Raw genomic sequence first — 22,034 nt, forward strand, 5'->3', positions numbered from 1 at the left:
ATTAATATGAACTACTGATAAAAATCAAATAAAAAAGTGGATTTTAAACAGTTGTATCAGGACATTACTATGAAAATTAAAGTTTATGGCAATACATAAAAATTTAGGCAAGTCATTAAACGTAAACTAAGCGTAAAAAAAACCTAGATATAATATTTTAAAAATATGATGATAGGCAACTTTAAGTAAAAGTTTTATATCGAAAATACACTACATGTCTTTTTTTACATTGTCCACATAATTTTTTTAAATAAAGTGTTGATGCTAAACAGAAACTTTCAAGTTATATAAATATTATTTATAATTAAAGGCAGTGTTTTTATCCCCACATTTCGAAGACATTTTCCCAACGTTTCTTAAACAAACTGTGCACACTCCCAGAACTACTGCAACATCCCTTAAAAATATTTATGACGTCATAACTCTACTTTAGACGTCATCAAAAAACTTCAAACAAAGTCAGTAGTGATCGTTGACTGCCGACTGCTGATCAGCAGTTTCAACTTCGGGGAATTCTCTAATATGAGGATTTTCTTTTCACTCGAGACTTTTGATTGGTTGCTGCGCCGCGGCACGGTCTGGTAATTCCCCTCTTCCGCCATTATCACGTGATTGGCCGAATTTTTCTGCTCGAATTTGGCCGAGTTGGTCGACTGCAGCCGATTCTTCTTGCTTCTCGTCCTCGGTGTTACCCCGATCATCGAACTAGACTGCGACGTCACCATACGGCAGTTTTTCTCGGCGGCCATATTGGAATTGGGGGTTCCCGGAATCTGATCCAGATTGAGCTTGGTCAAGTCGGTGTCCTGCTTGGCGACTATCTTGTACTTTTTGGGTTCCAGTTGGTCGTTTCCTTGGTAACGGTACGAGTTTACGCGGCCCTGAAAAATTATAACAATATTTAATTAGATTATCTAACTTAAAATGACCTTCTTGTAAAATGAGATCAAATAAATTTATGTTCCGTAGTGAAGCTTTTTGCTTAAAGTTTATAGTAGACACTAAATAGAGTGGTTTTTCAAAAAGACTTTTGATCATGAAAAATATTTAAGATGTTTAAATATCTTTAAAGTTAAAGATAACACTTTATTACTGTAAACGAGAGGTTAATCAATTAAGTAAACATGAATTTTTTTATAAAAACTAGAATAAAATAAGAAATTTTACATAAGCTTAACACGTATAACTGATGGAAACTTTAACGGTAAACATATAAAATAATTCCAACTACCGACCAGTGCCTGACGCTTGCTGTTGACGTGGAAACTGCTCGTGACGTAATTTGGCGAAACCTTGCCCTCGAAACACGCGGAAACCCAGTAGCCTCTGACGTCATCCTGACGAACGCAGAACAAGTACATCAGCAAGACTCCCTGTGAACAATAAATAGAGTCTATTATTTTCGAGTTTCGCCAGTGATAAATAATTTATAAATTTTAAAGTTTCGATTTCGATGTATTTAGTTTTGTATAATTTTTTTTTTAAGGTTAGGAAAAAATTATAATTCTAAAGAACCAAGTTCATTGGATTTATATGACTTTTGTATGTTATTGAGGTAAAGTTAAAATAAGTACGTAGAAATAAACTAAACCAGTTTTGATATACTGAAAGTTAAAGGTTAATTTTTCTGTTAAAAACAAGCTTTAAATGTATGAAATAGATCTTATTTGAACGATTGCAACATTTATGATTTAAAAAGCTAATATAGTTAAATAAAAGTTTTATACATTGCTATAGATAAGTTTATTTTATAATCACTGTTATTTTAACGTTTTGTTTTACTCACAGCGGTCAGATTTGTAAAAGTATGATAAAAAATCATGGTATGCTGCAGTTCCAGGTTTAACATATTAAATTAGTTTATTAAGTTATTTAAAAACTATACTTTCATACCGTTTAAAACATAACTACAAAATAGTTAATAATATTAGGTTATACATAAACTAAAAAAGCATAATAAAATAAAGCTTAATAATGTAATATAAAAGTTTTAATTTTTTTCTAAATCAGATTACCTACAGTTTTTTTTAAAGTAAGCTAAAAAGTATTAATAACAAACGAAACAATAAATAGAGTTGCTTAAAGACGATGCTGAAATAAAATGCTTAAGGTTTTGACTAAAGTTCTTCTTTTATAATGTTGTAGTGATTAAGATTAAAAAACAAGAGCTTGTATTTAAAACCAAGCAATTAGTACTTTTTCAAACGACTCAATAAATGTAAAAAAAATCAACGCTTTAGAGATATAATTAAAAATTTTCAACTAGTATAACAATGTGTTAATAAAAATTATCAAAAAAATAAATAAAACTCACAAGGCCGAGCGAAATGGCCGAGAAGAGAATTGCAAGAACAATCAGTTTTCTGTCTTCGTGATTTTTTCTGAATATTGGAATGACCGCAGAGTCCAGAACCACTGTGAAATAATGTGTACATAGGTTTTTATTCAAAAAAAAAATTTATCCGATTAGAATAAAAATCCAAAATAAGCTAAAAAATTTTATCCGATTAGAATAAAAATCCAAAATAAGCTAAAAAACTATATGATATTTATGAAAAGAAACAAGATGACTCAGTATATGAGAGTTAGAAGTAGTGTTTCAAAACGTACATAAGGTAAAAAACTTTAAAATCTATTTATTATTAAACAATAAATAAAGCGTCTAAAAATATCTAAAGCCCAAAAAACTATAAAACAACGTTATATAAGTAAAACAACTTGTATATTTAAAACTTTCGTTTTCATATAGTATTCAGATATACAAAAAAGCTATAAAAATGGTGAAGCCTTTAAAAATACAGTTTATCTAAGATTTTATACTATACAAATTTGTTGTAGAAAAGTAACAAGTCGATTTTCAAACAATTAACTACAATACTTCTTTCTATTCAGAACAGCTATAAAGTTTAAAGACGAGTTTAATAACCCTTGTTTTCGTGTTTTTTGTTTATGGTTTATGTCGTAAATACGGTTTCACGTTCAACAGTACAAGCTCAAAACTGATAGAAAATAATTTTCGATCTTATCAGTCATCAGATTATACAGTCTGTCTGCTGATCTGGATTGTACAACTTGTTGTTTACAAATCATGGCTTGTACTGTGCCGCATGGAATTTCGAATCTTATTAGTATAGTGGTTGTTTTATTATTATAAAGTAATCTGCGTAGATGCTTTGGAACGAAAAAGAAAAGTTTGTAGTCAGTTAAATTCGTTTTTAAACAATTCACTACTTAAAATAACATAAAATTGACTTAAATAAAGGAGAAAGTTATTGCTAGTTTGCTTAGTTTATATTGATAAAAACACAAAATAAAATTAAAATAAATGTTATTTTTCTCAACAAAAATAAATTGTTGTAATAAGTTCTTAAAAGTAATCATTAACGTCAATTGTCATTAGTTACAAAAAAAAATCTATTAAGCTTTTAGTTTGCATTTTAAGCCATTTAAAATAAACTCGTACGTAATAAACTAATAAAATTCATCTATTTCTGTTCATTATCGATTTAAACAACAAAGGCAAATCCGTCAAAAAAAGAATTTATAAAACGGTATCAATACAAATGATTAATTTGCCTGATTTAAAATTCCTATCTTAAGGTTTTCGGGCGGTGCATAATATGTTACCCTCGCGAGCTAATTCGCAAGTCATTAATATCGAGCTTTATTGTTTTTCAGTAAAACGCGTATTAACCGTAAATTTATTTGTATACGTGTTTAAAGTAAAGATAATGGGAATTTAAATGTCAGCTTTAATTTAATTCAACTTCGGGGCTAGCTTTAATTTAGTCTCTGTGCGTCTATAAAGCTTTGAAATATTAACAAGTTGGAAAATTTAATTTCGCCGGCAAAAATATAATGCTCATTTAAAAAAAAATGCTTGCTTTATTTGCTTATGGTTGCTAAAAAAAAACGGTGTAACAATTAAGTGTTTAAAGAGCTTAAGTAACAGTTGAAGATATGTTAGTAGATTTTTTGTGCATTAAAAATTGTTTATAAAATTTTAAAATTTTCAAGTATTTGTTATAAAAGAATGATGAGAGGAAAAGTGTTTTTCTTTGCAGACTTCTTACACAAGAATGTTGGTGAAGGAAACTAAAACTTACAATTTTGTTTTTGTATAATAATTCAAGATGATGTGATTCGGTCTACAATAAGATAAATTTATTATAAAGATTTTTTTACTAAAAAAACGTTTGTTAACAAAGCGCTTCAAATTCGCCGGGCTCCTAAAAGATTTAAAGTTGTTAACATCTACTTCAGAAAAGCGGAGAAAAAAAATATTTTTGATACTTTTGAAAACAAAAACAAATCTATAAAAATAAATTTTAACAAGCAAGTTTCGCTGGTTGTGATAAAATAAAAAAGTTCAGCGAAGTTAACAACTGCTTCCATCATACGCACGCATATTATAACAGAGAGAAAGCTAAAACTACACATTTATAACGTTGAAGCTTGTTACAGTTTTGGAGAAGTTTTGCCGTGGAGAGAAACGAACCCTCCCTCATATCGTATTTCATTTTAAATCCAACAGAAATTCGCTGTGAATAATTTATCACAACCCTACTTATAATGCACGAACAAAAAATCTGGCGCGTTATTGTCGCTCAAAATCAAGTTTTATGTTGCCTACTTCGACTTTGTATATTTAAATGAGATTTTCTCGTTTTTTTTTTTTTTGCAACTGTTTACTTATGTGTGTCTTAACTTGATAGATCGTTTAATACAAGACTTTTTTTGTCCTATTCGTTTAAGTCTTGCATAATGGCGTTGCACATTAATAATCTAATCTCGTTTAAAAAAAAAAGATAACTAGTTCTTTATAAAAATACATGGCCGTTTTTGTTTCACAACTATTTAGAAGTATCATACAAGTTATAATATTTTTTAATAAATTTTTTTTGATAGTTTGCATACTGTTAAGCTAATAAATCTTAATGTGTTTTAAAGTATATTAAAAGTTGCTTAAACTAGTCCAGGTATAGGTGGTTAACTGTCTTGTAACAGTTATCATAGTTCATATTAAACTTCGCTTTTGTATAAAACATTGTCCGAGTTTGAACAGTGAAGAATGTAGCAAATTTTTGAACTAGAGGAAGCTTATCTTGCCAAACAAGCTATTTTACTTGATCTTGATAAGGATAATTACCGATTCCGCTTTTGATGCTTTGATCTAAACTACTTAATATTTTATGGATATCTTCACTTTCTCGGAATAACACACTGACCGTAGTAATTTAAAAAGCATGATTGCCAATAATAAGCTTTGTCGTCCGGTAATAATTCTTGTAAAATGCAAATTTATAACTTTTTTTATTGTAAAATTTTAAAATAAACATTTTTAATGACAGTTACAATGCATTTTGTTAATCAAATACCTCCAACTTAAATTGATTATTTTTGGATAATCAAAGTCGAATAGTTTGATTTCATTAACAAAGTAATCTAATAAAAGAATAAAGCTCTTGCTGTGTTTGTAAAAAATAAGAAGCACAAGTCTTGTGGTTGACTTTAGTTTTTGATGTTTTTCTTACATTTTTACGGATGTCCATCACAATTATCAAGACTCTGCCATCATGAATATTCAACAGTTTGGTACGTAAAAGTTAGTGCGATATAATTGACGGTGAAAACCGAATAATTGGATAGTTCGCTTTACAAAATAAGCTAAATATAGAAAATTGAGATTAAAATATACATGCGTGGAAAATGTTTAGAAAATTATCAAAAAAATCAACTTTAAAATTCAAATAAATTTAGTTTGTTAAAATACTACGAAATTATTCATGCAACAATTATTGTAGTGTTTGTTTTGTAATTTATATTTTTTAACTTATTTGAATAAACGTTTACCTTAGTAACTGCAGTTAATAAATTGATTGCATTGGTTTAACTAGCATTGGTTTTGATGACATTTTTTGTACTTAAAAATTTTCGATTGTGTGTTTTTAGTAGACTTATTCAACTAATTGTTTTTGTCAACTTCAAGATCGTATAAAAACCTTAAATGAACAAAGCACTAGAAGTATTAGCAGTATTGAAATATCTGTTATGATAAAAAAAACATATATTTAAAAAAACAAATTTTTTAATAGAAATAAAGCTGTTCATGCTAAATTCAGATTGTAAAAATAACAAAAATATTTAAAAAAATTAAAGTTATTCTTCGATTATACTGTTCTAATCGAACATATTAATATCGATTGTTAAAAAACTTTAGCATCATTGTTTTTAAGTTTATTTTTTAAGCTTTTGCTTGATTCATTGGTATACTCAACTTAAAAAAATTTAACAAAACTATGTTTACACGATACATTTTCTAATTACACTTAAAAAAAAGATTCTGTATGAAAATTAAATCGAAAGTTTAAAATATTGTATATTTTATACGAAGTCAATCTGTTGTTTTTTAAGGTTATTTTTAAAACTGATATTTAGTAATTAAGACAGTAGTTTTTTTACCTTAAAAACTTATATAGTTTAACTAGTTTTAACATAAGATAGTTAAAGCAGTAAGATCTACCAAAACAACTAATACAAGCTTTTTTTAATAATTGATTTAAAAAAAAAAATTTTATCTTTGTCGTAAAAAATTTAAAATTATCTATATTCCGTTTTAAAATAAAATAAAATAAATAGTTCTTGCTACAAATAAGAAAGATCGGTATAGAATATTGTGAAATAAAACCTTATCACATTTATAGTAATAAATAAGTACTTTTGGTAAGCTTTGGAAAAAACAAAATTTTCTAATACCAATAAAAAAACAAATCACAGTAGAGATAGCAGATTACACAGTTCTATTTTGTATTAGTACTTACTACTTACAAACTATAAATCTTTTTGCGGACACATTTCAAAACATTTTTAAGTAAAAAAGGTCATTAAAATAAAATATATAGTTTAAAAAAATAGACAAAACATTTTATAATGGAAAAATCCCAATAATTCATGGATTTATTAAAATCAGAGCTTATCCGAAGAAAACAATGTTTATTAATTTCGAATAAATTTCCAATGCGCACTGAGTTTAAAATGTCATAAAAAAAGTACCAAAACTAAGTCCAACCAATATAAACATTGTATTAAATTCAAAGCTGTTTTGACAAACCAGAGAAAACTGAGTATAATTTTAACCTAGTACAACTTTACTTGTTTTAATGTAACTGTGGTTGTTGAAAGACTGGTAAGCAAGCAAAAAAGGAGTATAAGAAAAACAAAACTTTTAGGTGTTAAAATTTAATAATATAATTAAGGCTTATGCACGTTGTATTAATATCAATGAAGACTTATAGTAATTTCTATACTGAACTTAAAACTAATTTTACTCTTAATATAAACGTTTTGAATGTGTTCAGTACTATTAACATCATTCAAAAACTAAAGCATACATTTGAAGTTGGCTGTTAAACGACTAATAAAAAGGTACAAAGAAAAACAAAATACTTGTCGTAAAAATCTAACTAACAATGTTAGCTACTAATACTACAATAAAAACCGTACTAAACTCTACCTTAAATGGATCGTTGAAAATATTTTAATTTTAACCAGTAACAACTTAATAACTTATGTTATGCTATTCCAACTGTTACTAAACCAAGTGGCAAGGAAAGCAGTTATAGATGAAATGACCAGGTGTTTTACTTTCATCTTAATAATTAAAAGTGTAAAGTTAGTAAATATAATATACTTACGAGATTAAACAGCTATTTATAACTAACGCATAGCGGCGAAGAAAGTGATTATCGACGGTTTTATGAGATGTAAAATACAATATTTAACAAACGACAAAGGTACTTATTTTTCCTTTACACAGCTATGAAATTAATCAACAGACAAAACTCACAGTGTAAAGTGTTATCTATAACAAAACGCAAGGAAAATATTCAGCTAAATATTCAACATTCAACACAAACTAACGCATGGCTGCGAGGAAGGTGATTATCGAAAGTTTTATCAGGTGGTTCTTCACTCTCCTCCTCCCCGTCTCGGAGGTGTACTGCTGCTCCTCCTTGCCCCCTCCCCTGCACAGCGCGCCCCTGGTGACCACCCCGAATATGAAGGTCACGGGAATCCCCGAAACGAAGAAGGGGAGGAGAAGGCCGAGGTACAAGTAGTAGTTGGCCACGAAACATCTGTTTGGAGAAAGTTTTGATTTTTTTAATGGGTAATGACATTCAACTTCTAAAATTAATTTTTCTTATACTTATTATTTGTTTTATGAAGTTTATGAGTTTTATTTTTACAAGTAGAAGTTAGCCACGAAGCATTTGTTTAGATAAAAACAGTAGAAAGGTGTGTAGATTATTATTGTTTTTTTTCAAAAGGAGCTGAATAAGTTGAGCTAGCAAAAATACTTTTAGTTAATAATTACAAACTTCTCGAATGAAGTTTTACATATATATATTTTTTTATACAACTAGTTATCTTTGATGTAGTTGGGTTGTTTCGTTCGTAAGAAAACTGAAATACTTTTTAGCACAGATTAAAAATGATACGATAGAAGTTTATTTTTTGATGGTATACTCTCTAACAAAAGTCTTGCTTGAAGAAAAAACTGCTATTGAGTATTTTTATTACAAAAATTCATACACTTCTATAATATATAAAAAAAACTATTTGTAATGACAGGTTTAATAAAATGCTCACAGAACTATTTTTGTTAAATTGCCGTTACTAAAATAAATGTAATATTCTGAAAATACCTAAAATTTAGCTAATTTATTTAAAAACTGTGTTGTAAACTAATGATGGTTAAGAAATTGATATTCAAAAATTTAACTGTGCAATAGATTTATATCATTTTTAAAAGTATTAAATATAATCGACAAATTTATACTTTTGTTGAGTATCAAACTTAGAATTCTAGATGTAAATTTGGTTTTTGAACATTTTTCAAGTGTAAAAATAATACAGTATGAAAGTAAGTAAATAATTAAGCAATTATATATATTTTTAATTTTTTTACCAATTATTATTATTTTGACTAGAAAATATAAGCGTAAAACGAAGTGTTCTACAACTCTATATATTTGCTAAAGCACTTTATAAACTAACATGTTAAAAGTTTAATATGAGTAAATTGTTACTTCAAAAATATAAAACGAAACATTTAAGAACTTAAGACTACAACTGTAGTAAATCTAAAGACAAAACAGTAATTTCAATGTAAAATACAATGCTTTAAATACCACAGCAGTAATCTATCCCAACTTTTTAAAATCCATCTAAAAGCTTAATAGAACTTTGAATTCAAATTACCAAAGCACCAAAATTTGATTAATAACCTATTGAAACAAAAACTTAATACTCTGACCTTCACGCAACCATATTTGCTTAGAAACAGAAACCTTAAAACAAACTTTCCTATCAGCACTCTGAGCGTGATAAGCAAAACGCTTAGATAACAGCTTTCTGATCGGCTTTCCCACGCCGCCGCATTTTGTTTTAAATTCAAAATGATAGGCTCTAATTGAAATTTAAACCCAAAGTATTTGAGTTTGAGTATTTTGCAGTGTAGCATTTCGATGTTAGCTCACTAAAAATAGACTTTTAATGGACTTGGCATTGAAATAGTGTTTACAGAAGTTATGAAACTTCAAACTGTTTTTATTTTGTAACGTTTAAGTAAACTTAAGCCAATTTTAATTGACGGTTTTGGTGTTAACTTTAGACAAGTTTTAACAGCGCGATTTGGTTTTGTTCCATGTACTTAATGATTGATTTTATAATTTACAAAATTATAAATAAAACTTCACATATTTTGGTTACGAATGTAGTGGTTTTAGTATTTAAAAAAAAATCACACAACTAAAAACTCATGATATATTTTAAAAGTTATATTAAACAACTACTGCACATCAAACATAATAAGATGAACATAAAAAGTAATTTTGTCAAACTTATTCTATAAATAAATTCACTTGACTAATATTCAAAAAAAAATATTTAAGAATACTTACTCTTTAAAACAGTATTGCGTTTAATTAAGCATTTTCACTCTATTTTTAGATCGTTTTTTTAAGATTGTATAGTTTGGCTGATATTAACACAAAAAATATTACAATTAAAGAAAGTTGATTCTATTACTAACATAAAAACTTTTTTAAAATATACAGCTTTTTAGAACAAATGTTTAGTTTAAAAATAATACATATTTCTTATTTGATACAGTATTAAAGTAACTATATCTAACGAAAACATAACTAGAATAAGATTGTTAAAAATTCCAATAAAGCTAATTTTAAATGAAGTATACAAATAAAAATGACAGAATTAAATTGAACAAACAACTTTTCTGCTCAACTAAAACACTAGAATAATTATTTTGAATATTCAAACTAACGCATTGCTGGAGTAGCCTTGATCCATTCCCTTGTTCAGGTCCCCGCTTAAATGGGCCGCCAAAACGGTCAATAACGAGAACAGACCTGGTGGTACGTAATTAGTCTAAAATACTTGGATAAAAATCAATAAGTAGGCAGCTGTTAGATTTCATAAATTAGTGTACAAAAATTTTATTATTAGTAGCTATAGTATCGTGTGCAACACACATAACTTCAAATGCTAAATTTAAACAACTATTTTCTTAATTACAATCTGTACGACCAATTAAGCAGTTACTGCACACAAGTTCAAAATTTGATAAAATCTAAAGTAAAATAACAAAAACCTGGGAGGACGTAGCAGGGCAGGCAGGACTTGACGACGAAGTGGCTGATGTGGCCGCCGCTCGGCTTCTTGTACATGACCAGCAGCAGGTACCAGTAGCACGCCAGCCACATCCACGCCGACAGCAGCGAGAAGTGGCACGAGAAGGCGCCTGCGTGACAGTGTTAGTTGGTTGTGACGTCATAACAAAATTTGGGATAAGTACTAAGGTTGGGTTCAATTTTAAAGCAAAGGTGTTTCCCCTAACACTTGCTGAATCATCGATTAAAAAGATAGTTTGCTTAATTTTTTAATATTATTTATACCCTAACCCACTTTACATATTAAAAACATATTAAAACATATTAAAAAATTCATATTAAAAAACATATTAAAAAAAATATTAAAATAAAAATATCACATTAAAAACATATTAAAAACTTATTTTTACATAATATTTTTATAATTTTTTTTGAGCTGACTCAGCAAATATTGGGGAATTTCCGTCACATCCACAAAAGGACTCATTTAAGTGTGTGACACAATAACTTTTTAAATGAATTGATATTACAACATGTAGGTTTGTTTGACTTGTTTGAAACAAGTTGTGTTTTGGAAACTAAGTATTAATAACTGCTTTAAACCTTTAAAACAAAATTCAATTATGATATGTAATTTATACTTGAGTTTTATTTAGTCTTTAAGTGTTATTTATCCGTCTGCTGTGCTGAAATAAAATATTTAAGCTAATGAGACGTAATACTACACAGGTGAAAAGAATTAAATCTAAATTTTTTCAAGTAATATAAAACATAACTTTATAATATAAACAAAATGGATATAGGGCTTTGCATTTGTATATATATTTTAAAATAATACATCTCTGATTTTTCTTATAACAAAAAATAAAGCTACAAATTTAGGTTTAAATAAACAGATACTTATGAAACAGTACTGTAAAAATTGTAAAAACACACACAACTTGAGCTTGGTAGGATAAAAAAGATTCATTTGAAATCCGTTTTCCTTACAAGATTAAAGAAAATTTGATAAACCGTAGCTCTGCTTATAAAACACATTCGCTACAAAAGCCAAGGAAGCATAAAACCATAAAGAAGATTCAAAGCTTACATAAGAAAAAAAAAAGTGCTATAAGTAAATTCAATAGCGGAAAAATTATATTAAAATCGATTTCTCGAATCAGACAAATTGTTTACTTTAAGTTGATTTTAACGCTAAAAAAATTATGTTGTTTTGCAACATTTGTTATGAAACTTTTTTGACCTTCGAACGATAAACTTTCAATATGCAAAAAAAAGAAATTTGATTTCTTCAGCTTTTTATTGTTTGAATATCATTCTCTGAAATGTTGTAGTTGTATCAGAAGAGTTTGTGTGCATCGAGTCTAACCCTTAAAAATGTTTTTTTTTACTTTTACTGACTGTTTTTCCAGACAAACACTTGAATTAATATTTCGTACAACCCAACACTCAAAACAGATTTATTTTAAGTTAATGTAATTAAGATTCTACTTGCCTTTACGAAGAACAAATGTTTACAACTCTCGCAGTTTCACATTGTTTACAAAACGAATTTCCTTTGAAACCCTCATCAAATCTTAATTTTTGCTTTGAACCCGCCAGCGTTGAGGTCATGCACCCCCACAAAAAATCTTCAGACAAAACAAATAACTTTTCAGTTATGTTTACCCGAACCCTGTTGAACCTGGCTTGGCAAGAATAAAAAGACGATTGCGTTTAAGGAACGCTGAAAACAAAGAAAAGTCGAATGCTCGGTAATCTGTCGCGAGCCGCAGAGCATGAATAACACACACGAAAATATTTTGTTTTCAAACAGTGTAAATCAGAGTCGAAAATATTTTTTTGTTTGAAAAACGTCATATTTTGTTTGGAAAATGACATATTTTGTTTTCAAGTTAAAACAAGCGGTCAAAGTCGTAAAAATATTATACAAAACAAATAAGTATTGAAAAGTTTACTTTTAAAATATGATTAACCTGCTTCTTTCAAATAAACATTTTTAGTTTATAAAAATCATTCCTTGAATTTTAAATCAGTTTTGTAAAATTTTAAAAGTAACTTTAACTTTTTTTTTGTGCTAAACCATAAAGTTTGAATAAAACTTTCATGACATTTTGAAAGTTATTCTTGGAAACAATTTTGAACGATAGCTCGCTAATATTGCCATCTGGAAAATTATAAAAATAGTTTTATGATGCGTGTAATATTTTATTTTATTAAGAAATTACAAAAGCTTAAAAAAAATCAAGTTTATTTAAAAAATATTTGGACCAAAACTAATTTTGTTAAGTTTTAATGAAAAGCAGTTAAATTAGCTTTAAAAAGAAATTAACTATCAAAAAACAAGAAGTAAAGATGTAAACCAAAACAACTTCTTAAAAGTTTTCATACTAATGAATTATAAATTAAACTCATTTTAGAAAATCTTTGTTAGGTTTATAACAAGCAGGTTTTTTTGTAAAAAAAACTTGGTAAATTTTCAGATAAAAGATTAACATATCTAAATTAAACAACGCTTGAAACTTGGCACAAACAAGTATGAAGAATGTTCAAAAAACAAACGCGTTCATTAAAAGCTGAATTCATAATCAGTTTACAACTAATCATGAAAAATTTTGAAACAAAGCTGGACCATATTAAAACTCATTGCAAATTAATTGTTACACAAGAACAAGCACGTTCACTTCCGCGTATAAGTTAGTTTCTTCTTACATTTCTCCAATGACTCTAACCGAATTTGCTACTACTGCTTTCACTACAACGAAACCGAAGTCATTACTACGACTTTCATTGCGACAAAACCAAAAGACAATACTTTCTCATTCGTTTTGCGACACGCTGGTCATGAAAAATTCACGACTACTAGTAGTTTGCACTTTTTGAATTTTCTCGTCTTTGACACGAAAATTTGACTACTGTTACGTCATAGTGGTAATTGCGATGTGTCGGATGCGTCAATTAGGGCTCTAAGTGTGTAGTTGTGAGGAGAAAAGTTTGTTAGGAGCTTGTAACGTGGGTTTTTCGTGTTAGTAAAATACAAAAAAAAAAGACGAATCTTTAAACAGCAAGTTTTAAAAAACGCATGAAATGTTTAGTTTAGCAAAAAGTATCTTACTTATTTGTTATTTTAGTCTTGCAGTTTTTTAAGTTTTTTTCAGTTTCAGTTTTACCTTAACAGCTCTTTACGAGTTTGAAAGATAGCAAACTAAAACAATGATAAAATACAATGCACAATGTAAGTTTCAAAGTGCAAGTTTGTAACAGGAAGTGTAAAAAGATAAAGTTGAATTTGTTCTGTGTGCAACTACATACACAGGAAATCGTGATTTGTTTAAATTTGCGGTTTGATAATTTCAACATGCTAGAATTGTGAGTATAATTTGTAATTTAAGATTTTTTATATGTTTTTTAAACACTTAAATACTTATTGGAAATTGAAAAAAAAGTTTCTCCTGCATTAATTAAATGCAAAAACTCCAAAAAATGTTTGGAGGTAGTGTAAACAGTAGTTTTTTAATGAAAAGCTTTAGCTATGTAAGAAAACTGTTATAAAACATAAGTTACCAAGAACTATATTTTCAAATAATCATAACAAAATACTAAAAAAAACAATAAAAAATAAACTGTTAAAATTTTTTAAAACAGTCTGTAAAATCAAAAAAAAAAGTTTTGAAAAATTATAAAGTTTTACTGGTTTCAAACACGTAGAGCATATTACACAAAAAATTAAAACAGTTTAAAAGCAATTTGCTTTAATAAAATAAACTGTAAACTTGATAAAAAATATTCAACACCAACCGAACACGCACAGCTTGCTGACCCCCGCACCTTCAGTGGACGTCGCGCCATCGAGTGTTTGCGCGACCAGCATGTGCCTGGAAGGGTTGCTGACCACGTAAGACACGAAGTACAGCAGCAGGCTGAAGCACAAGTTCACCATCACTATGTGCGGCCGCTTCACGTTGAATTTCCTGATTAAATACATGTGTATCTATATATATAATCATAGATATATAAAAAATATATATAAATAACTGTAACGGGCTACGCAAAAAAATTTAAAAACTTGTTATGCTGTAATTCTTACTTTAATTTTTTATAAAAACATTTATTTGCTATTTACGTCTCAAAATTCAAAACAGTTTTTGATTTTCTAAAGTGTAAAAAAAATTAAACTGATTTTTAAAAAGACTTTTAATATGTTTAATAATAAATATACGCAACATAGTTTATTTTTTTTTTTAAATTTAATCACGTGCTAAGCTTTAATAAGAATTACTATCACACATTTCTATTTTGTATACATTACAGCTTGTTTTCATCACTAATATAAAAAATCGTTTCTGTTTAAATAAATTAAAAAGATAAACTATCAGATAACGGAAATACAATAAACAAGAGTTTCACTCACAGACACAGGAAACGGCTAGATAAAAAAAGCCAACATTAGATGCTGAATCACAATACTTCTATAGAATGAATAAAGATTAGTGTATAAAATACGTCAAAACCAATCCGTTTACATCAATTATCTTTTTTAAACTCTATATCTATTTTTTCTATCAAGATTTTGTTTATACAACTTTAGGCGGACATACCATCACATTTGTTTCACAATCGGTACTTGTTTAAGTCTTCCGCTGAAGAATAACATCTTGCTTAAAAAAAACATCGATAAAGTCTATAAAAGAGTATTGATGTAAACAGATTACTTTTTATTCTATTGATTGCTTTTGCAAAATTTTTCTTTATTTAGTTACATAGCCATTTCCTTTAAAAACTATTTCGGCAGAAAATAAAAACAAAAGTTAAATTTTTAATAATAACGCAATATAAAACGTTTGATGTGCAAAATAGTTTGAAAAATTGACGTTGAGTTGGCAAAACTAAACTTTCAACGACGTCAGCCGTACTTTTTTATTTGTTTAAACAAACAGCATCACTCGTAAAAAATCATCAGAAAAATTTGACTGACAATAGACGGTTTTTAAATAAAATTTCCGCCCAGTATTACGCTTGAATAAATTATACGCGAGCTATCTTTTTTATCTTAGTAAATATTTATTACAGAACGACTAATTTCTAAAGTTTCTATTTAATATAAATTTGTGTATATCCTATCTTGAATATGTGGATTTTATACATTTACTGTACGGGATGGTTAAAAATCGTTAAGGTAAAAAGTTAGGTTAAACAAAAATATCAACTTTAAAAAATTAGAAAAAAAGTAAGTTTTAATAACTGCGATTACAACTTTTTAAAGTTTATCTAATTAATGATATAGTTCAGATACTAGGCTTTTAGTACAAACATGAGAGTTTTTCTCAAAGTAAAAACTATTCTCCGATGTTCTACACAACATGAGTCAAGTTGAAATGAGGGCAAGCACTGCAACTTGATCAATGAAGATAAACTGACGTCACAGTCTCGCGTCACAGTCACGGGTGACCGCACGACCGCAATAAATCTCGCTCAACAAACTGACCGTTTAAAATTTACTCAAAACATCAATTCCCTATATAAACAGTGGTTCGGAAAATCACCTATTCGGTTGTACTTTCTTGCAAATGTGCATTTACTATATCTGTTTGTATTTACCAAGTTATCACCTTTTATATCAAACAAATAAACTTAAACTTTCTATTTAGTTATTTATAACGCTAGGTTTATATACTATTTTGTTTATGTTTATTTTCTTTATCTTTAAATGTTGAATATCTTGTGCGTCCTTTCGAGTGGCTCAGCTTTCGATGCCTGAGTTCAACACTGCGCATCAAACAACATAACTACAGCCAATGACCTTGAAACCACGTGACCGCACAAATCGTTCAATGAAATCAACGCAAAACCGCAAACCGACCAATCACGAACCTGTACCCGACGTAGCTGAGCAGGGTGAGCAGGATGCTGGTGATCGAGATTCCTGCGCAAACGTACGTGCCCAGGACTATCAGCTGCTCGGTGGAGGTGGAAATGACGTCATCGGACGTCGAATTGGAGGCGTTGCTCGCCGCTGATGCTGTGTGAAAAATGTTTTTGAATTAGCATTTTAGACTAAAAAAGTGTAGTTTTTTGTAAATACATTTCGAGCGTTTCAAAAAGAGCTTCAAAAAATATATATAGAAATCAAGGACAGGAGGTAAAACTTAAGCATTACTACTCACCTGATCTTTTCTAAATAGTAGTCTATTCACCATAAAACTACAATTTTTTTAGATATTTATAGCTAAAGTATATAAATCTTAAGTATGACAGTGTAAATGAAAGGTTGCATGTTGTTAGAATATTTTCTACATTTAGTAAGAGGATGATAATGTAAATAATAACTGTGCAATTATGCATACTGTTTGTTAACTGACGCTGTTCAAAAATCATTTGGATACATTTTCAATCGTTTTTATCCTTTTTAAACTTTATTTACCTTGGTTTGCTTAAGTTAGTCTCATGTTATTAGTTGATGGACAAGTTGTTAAGATGCGAGATAAAGTTTAGCATGCGTATCGAGTGATGTTCACATTGCAATATTTTAAAATTGTCAAAAGGAAAAACTTTTTGAAATCAGATGTTGTTCTGATTTAATTTTTGGAAAAAAAAACTATCAGACCAGGTGATGTTGTGGTACTTTAAGTTAAAGTATGAGAAAAATTTGGTGCATCTGTTAGCTGTTGAATGTTGAGTAAGCGACAATTCTGTCTGTTTTCAAAAGCTTAACTAAAAGAATAATATAAAAGTCTAAGGATCTAAATGATTTTTTTGTAAAAAGCCGTATATTACAGCAACATATGCTACTAAAATTTAGAACATAAATGCAAACGTTTATAATTCGAAAGTTTAAATTCGTAAAACTACCAAATCGTTATAGAAATAATATAAATCGAGTCTAACGTAGTTAACAGAAATTTTCATCTTTCAAATTGGCAATCAAAAACATTTTTCACTTATATTTAAAATTTGTTGATGGAAAAAGGTGAAATGTCAGGTAATTGAAAAGGTTAAAACAGATAACCGAATTAAGTTAGGAATCGCGATGGTTTGTGACGCGCTTACTTACACAAAAAACTGTGAAAGGCTTTCATCAAATTAATACATACATTTCAATGGATGCGGTAATTATTCTTTTTGTTTACGTTATACTCGCGGTAGGCATCAGAATCGCGATATATGTGCGTATATCGCGTTTTAACTCGAAATAGTGTTTGTTCGCATTTTTAATGCCTTTTAACTTAAGAAACGGTGTTGTGTAAGGTTGCCGCGTGGGTGAAACTGTTTTTAATCAAAAATAATTAAAAATTAAACTAAAGCAGCATAACGTTGTTTTACTGTTTTAAGAACTGAAGCAACAAGCCAACCTGATTGTGTTCATTTTTGTTTTTTATGACGTATGTGTGTAGGTTTGTTTATGAAATGCGGTTGGATTAGAATCTTTTTGAATTTAAAATAAAAACCATATTTTAGATATTTGTTATGTAACAAAAAATTTTTTTTTATTAAATCTCAAATGTGAAGTTTGAAGTTATATAAGAAGATGCTTATTTTAACTCCAGAATATATTTTTGTTCATAGAAACATTTCATTTAAAAATTTTAATATTTTTTGGAACGGTTGATACTTAAAAAAAAGATAGTTTGAAATACACAGTTGTATTTTTATAAAACTATGGAGCTCTATATTAGCTACACCCTAATTAATAACTTCCTATTAATATTTCAACACCTTTAATTGCCTTTATGATTAGCCTAAACAACATGTGTGTGTAAAAGTTATATATAGCTGCCAATTAGTTACTGCATTTCCATACAAATTTAAAATAAATTTCTTTGCCCACATTTTAAATATCATGCAAATCACTGTTTGTTATCAAAAACAAAATGCTAAAAAGTGCCAAAACCAACACCTTAAACACTCACTAAAAAAAGTCATTTATCAAGTCCAACAGCTCAGGGAACTAGTATAAAATGCAAACTTTAAGCAATTGGTAAACAACAAATTAAGGCAGAAAAAAGAGTGTTTGAAAGAAAAGTTGTAATCAAGCAGTCATTGGTTTAAAAGTGTTAGAATATGAACAAGAAACACCACAATCAGCATTTTGTAACACCCGGTCAAACGCATACAGCCTAAGACGAAACAGCCAGTTTTTCTAATTTCATTCAAAACGCAAATCAGTTGTTGAGCGTTAGAAATAAAAAGCAATTCACACGTTGTATTGACTGAGAATTGAATTAGCTTTAAACTTTTCAGCGAGTTTCCAGGCGGCTGTGAGAACTCGCGACTGCTGCAAAGGTGTTAATAAAAAGCTCAAAGGCGAGCAAAAGTTCACGAGTAAATGTGTGGCAATTCGGGGACATTCGCCAATAATAAAAGTTCACATACGGCAATATTACAGGGTTGTGTTTATTAGTATGTTTTTCTATTCTGAGTTGGGTAAGATTAACGTGCGTTTTGCATTTTTACTTTGTTTGCTAATATATGCATTTGCTTTACACATATATCAATTTGGATTTTTTTATATTTGTGTTTTTTATAAACTTTAAAACGGTTTTGATAAAAATTAAAATAGGAAATAAACTTTTTGTAAACAACAGACTAATTTTCTATGCAATCAAAAATACATTACGTCTATCAGCCATAAACATACAGTTTAGTTAATTAATGTTTTTTTGTAGCATTCATCAAGATAAAAATATGTCACGTGGTTTACAAATATTAGATGTACTTAATGTACAAAAACTTTTAAAAAAGTATTAAGAAGCTACAACAAATGTTAGAAAAATTAAAAACAGTTGTGTATAAACTGTTTAAAACTTGCTAAGTCCTTAATAGCTAAGAACTAAAAATAATAACCAAAAAATGTAAAAATATGAATGCATTGAAGATACAACTTTGCATAATGGGTTTTTAACTGAAATAATTTTTTCAGTTTACAATAATGCCATATGTTGTATGCTACTTGTAATCTGCATAGGCTAGACTAATCTAATTTGATGTGTGTATCTATTTAAATTATTTACATGCATTGTATAAAAATTACAACATATTAAAATGAAAGTAAAGTTTTGAAGCTAAATAAGGATAATAACAAGTCTGTTGTTGTCTTCATTTGCAACTGAAAATTTGAAAAAAGTGGTTGAAACTTTACTTTTATGTTGCTTTATCATTTTATCCATATACAGTGTATGTATTAATTAATTTTCAAAAACAAAAATAATATTTAATGATGCTTTTAGTACTTTAATTTTCTAAGCTAACTGGTATGCTTGGTTTTAAACCATAAAATTTTTACGCATGAGCTTATACTTTAAAGTTTATATTTTTGAATTTGATATAAATATGCATTATTTTGCTTACGCATTATTCAAAACATACAACGGATATTACGACATAGTGCTCTGCCAATTTTTTTCTTAACTTATTTATGTGGTGTTTTTTCGGTTAAGAAAAAAAACTATACTTATATGTTTAAAGATGTTGTTAAAACAAAACAACTTGTACATTTAAACTTAAAAAAAACTAAAACTTAGTATTAATACTAAGATTCATAGTTTGTACAAATGTAAAAGTTAATCACATTTAGAAATATTTGTATAGTATTAAAAATAAGTAATAACTTTTACTGCTTAAACACTGAATTATTTAAGTGAAAATACCAGTCATTTAAAATAATCTTTTCTCAGTAACTTCACAACATTACTTTACAATAACACTTTTAAGAAAACAATTCTACTAAAAAAAAAGTTATGTAAGGTTTTATACTCAGTTTTTCTTAAAATTTCTAAAGCACTAATCTAAGTCTTGGAAACAGTTTACAAACTTTTAACAACACGACTGCACTCAAAAAGGTTTTTATTCAAATCGTGCTAAAAACCTATTCCTCAATCTTAAGTTTTATTACTTTCAGGCAAACTATCAAGGCCGACTTGAAAATTCTCAGAAGCAGTTCAAGAACGTGACTCATTCTAACATGCCTAATTTTTAGTTGCACACTTTGTTGTATACTTTTTTAATTTTCGTAAATCGTTGCTACGTGTCGAAAAGGCTTTTTAAAAGTAACAGACTATGAGTTTTGTCTAAATTTAATATGGGTTCAACAAATGAAGTGCTCAACTAAAATTTGATAAGCATATGAAAATTTTCACACAGTTTCTGTTAAAACAGCCATTACTTTTGAATAAGCTTCTTTGAAAATTTAGATTTTATCATAATTTTTTTGCATATACATTAAAACGTTGATAAATAAAAAACTATTAAACTAGTATTTCTAATGTAATAATTAGTTATTAAAATTGCTTAATTGTACAACTAAACATAAGTAGTAAATTATTGATGGGTATAAAAAACAAAAGTAGTGATTTCCACAAAACACTAAAGGTGTTAAATTTGTAAAAGTTAGATACATATAAACATTTAAGGCCAATTTGATACTTTTACCATTTATAATCAGATAATATCATATTACAATTAATCTTAAATTTTACTTTCTCAGATAACTTAATAGTTTGGTACAAAAATAATTAAAACTTTTGTTTTTATCATAAAATTGTTGACCTTAAAATTTTTAAATGTTTGATATAACTTTTTTATTATTATTTGCAAAATAGAGCATAAACAACTTATTATAAAAAAAAATAATTATTTGAAATCATATCATCTACGTTTATAAAAAAAAAGTTTCTTTTGTGCTTTGTACAAATCTAAACGTGAGGAAAACAAACAAACAAAGACTTCATTGTCAGTAAAAATTAAATAAAGATTACGTTTTCGAATAAACAACTTAGCATTGTCGTTTGAATAAACAACACAAAAATTTGGTTTAAATAAACAATTGAAACTTACGCAGCTCAGTTGAATTCATGTCTTGCAATGGTACATTAACCAATGACGTCATAATATTTACTAAAAGCTGATTAAATTAGTTCTGAATGAAAACATTATTTGTTTTATGTTTTTTAGTTTTTTATTTTACAACTAATAGTATTACTTAAAAAACATTTCATTTAAAAACGTTAAAAAGCTTTTGTGTCTTATTTAAACTTTTGATAAATAGTAAGTTAAAATATTTTTATCATTGATTAAATTATTTTACTTAGTATGTTGATACAAGAATTAATAACTATACAATTAAAACTATAAATTATGTTTTGCTTACGGTAGTTAACAACTTTTAAGAGTAGTTTAATCCTTACAATAAGAGATAACAGTTACATTTTAAACTAAACAAAAAAACGAGCAAAAACATTTGAAAAAGTTATTCAGTTTAGTTGACTGAAAATGTTTTTTTGCAGGATGCGAGGTATCTCAAAATGAATCTGCAGTACTTTAACTCTCGTTGAAAAAATTTTAAGTTTA

At 28.0% G+C, this 22,034-nt stretch overlaps 1 protein-coding gene across 1 annotated transcript; it reads right to left on the reverse strand.

The window, feature by feature from the left end:
- Nucleotides 1-207: 207 nt before the first annotated feature.
- On the reverse strand, nucleotides 208-21,573 carry LOC145836395 (adhesion G-protein coupled receptor G6-like). Its single transcript, XM_082944198.1, has 9 exons — nucleotides 21,522-21,573; nucleotides 16,563-16,710; nucleotides 14,490-14,662; nucleotides 10,673-10,822; nucleotides 10,346-10,430; nucleotides 7,921-8,135; nucleotides 2,315-2,415; nucleotides 1,236-1,373; nucleotides 208-881 (listed from the first exon to the last, which is right to left on the reverse strand). Exons 1-9 carry the CDS (start codon nucleotides 21,571-21,573, stop codon nucleotides 450-452), a joined length of 1,494 nt encoding a protein of 497 aa, XP_082800324.1. The 3' UTR covers nucleotides 208-449.
- Between the last annotated feature and the right edge of the window lie 461 nt (nucleotides 21,574-22,034).

Source organism: Thalia democratica, chromosome 5 (assembly GCF_965202585.1).
Source record: "Thalia democratica chromosome 5, ktThaDemo2.hap1.1, whole genome shotgun sequence".
Lineage (NCBI taxonomy): Eukaryota > Metazoa > Chordata > Thaliacea > Salpida > Salpidae > Thalia > Thalia democratica.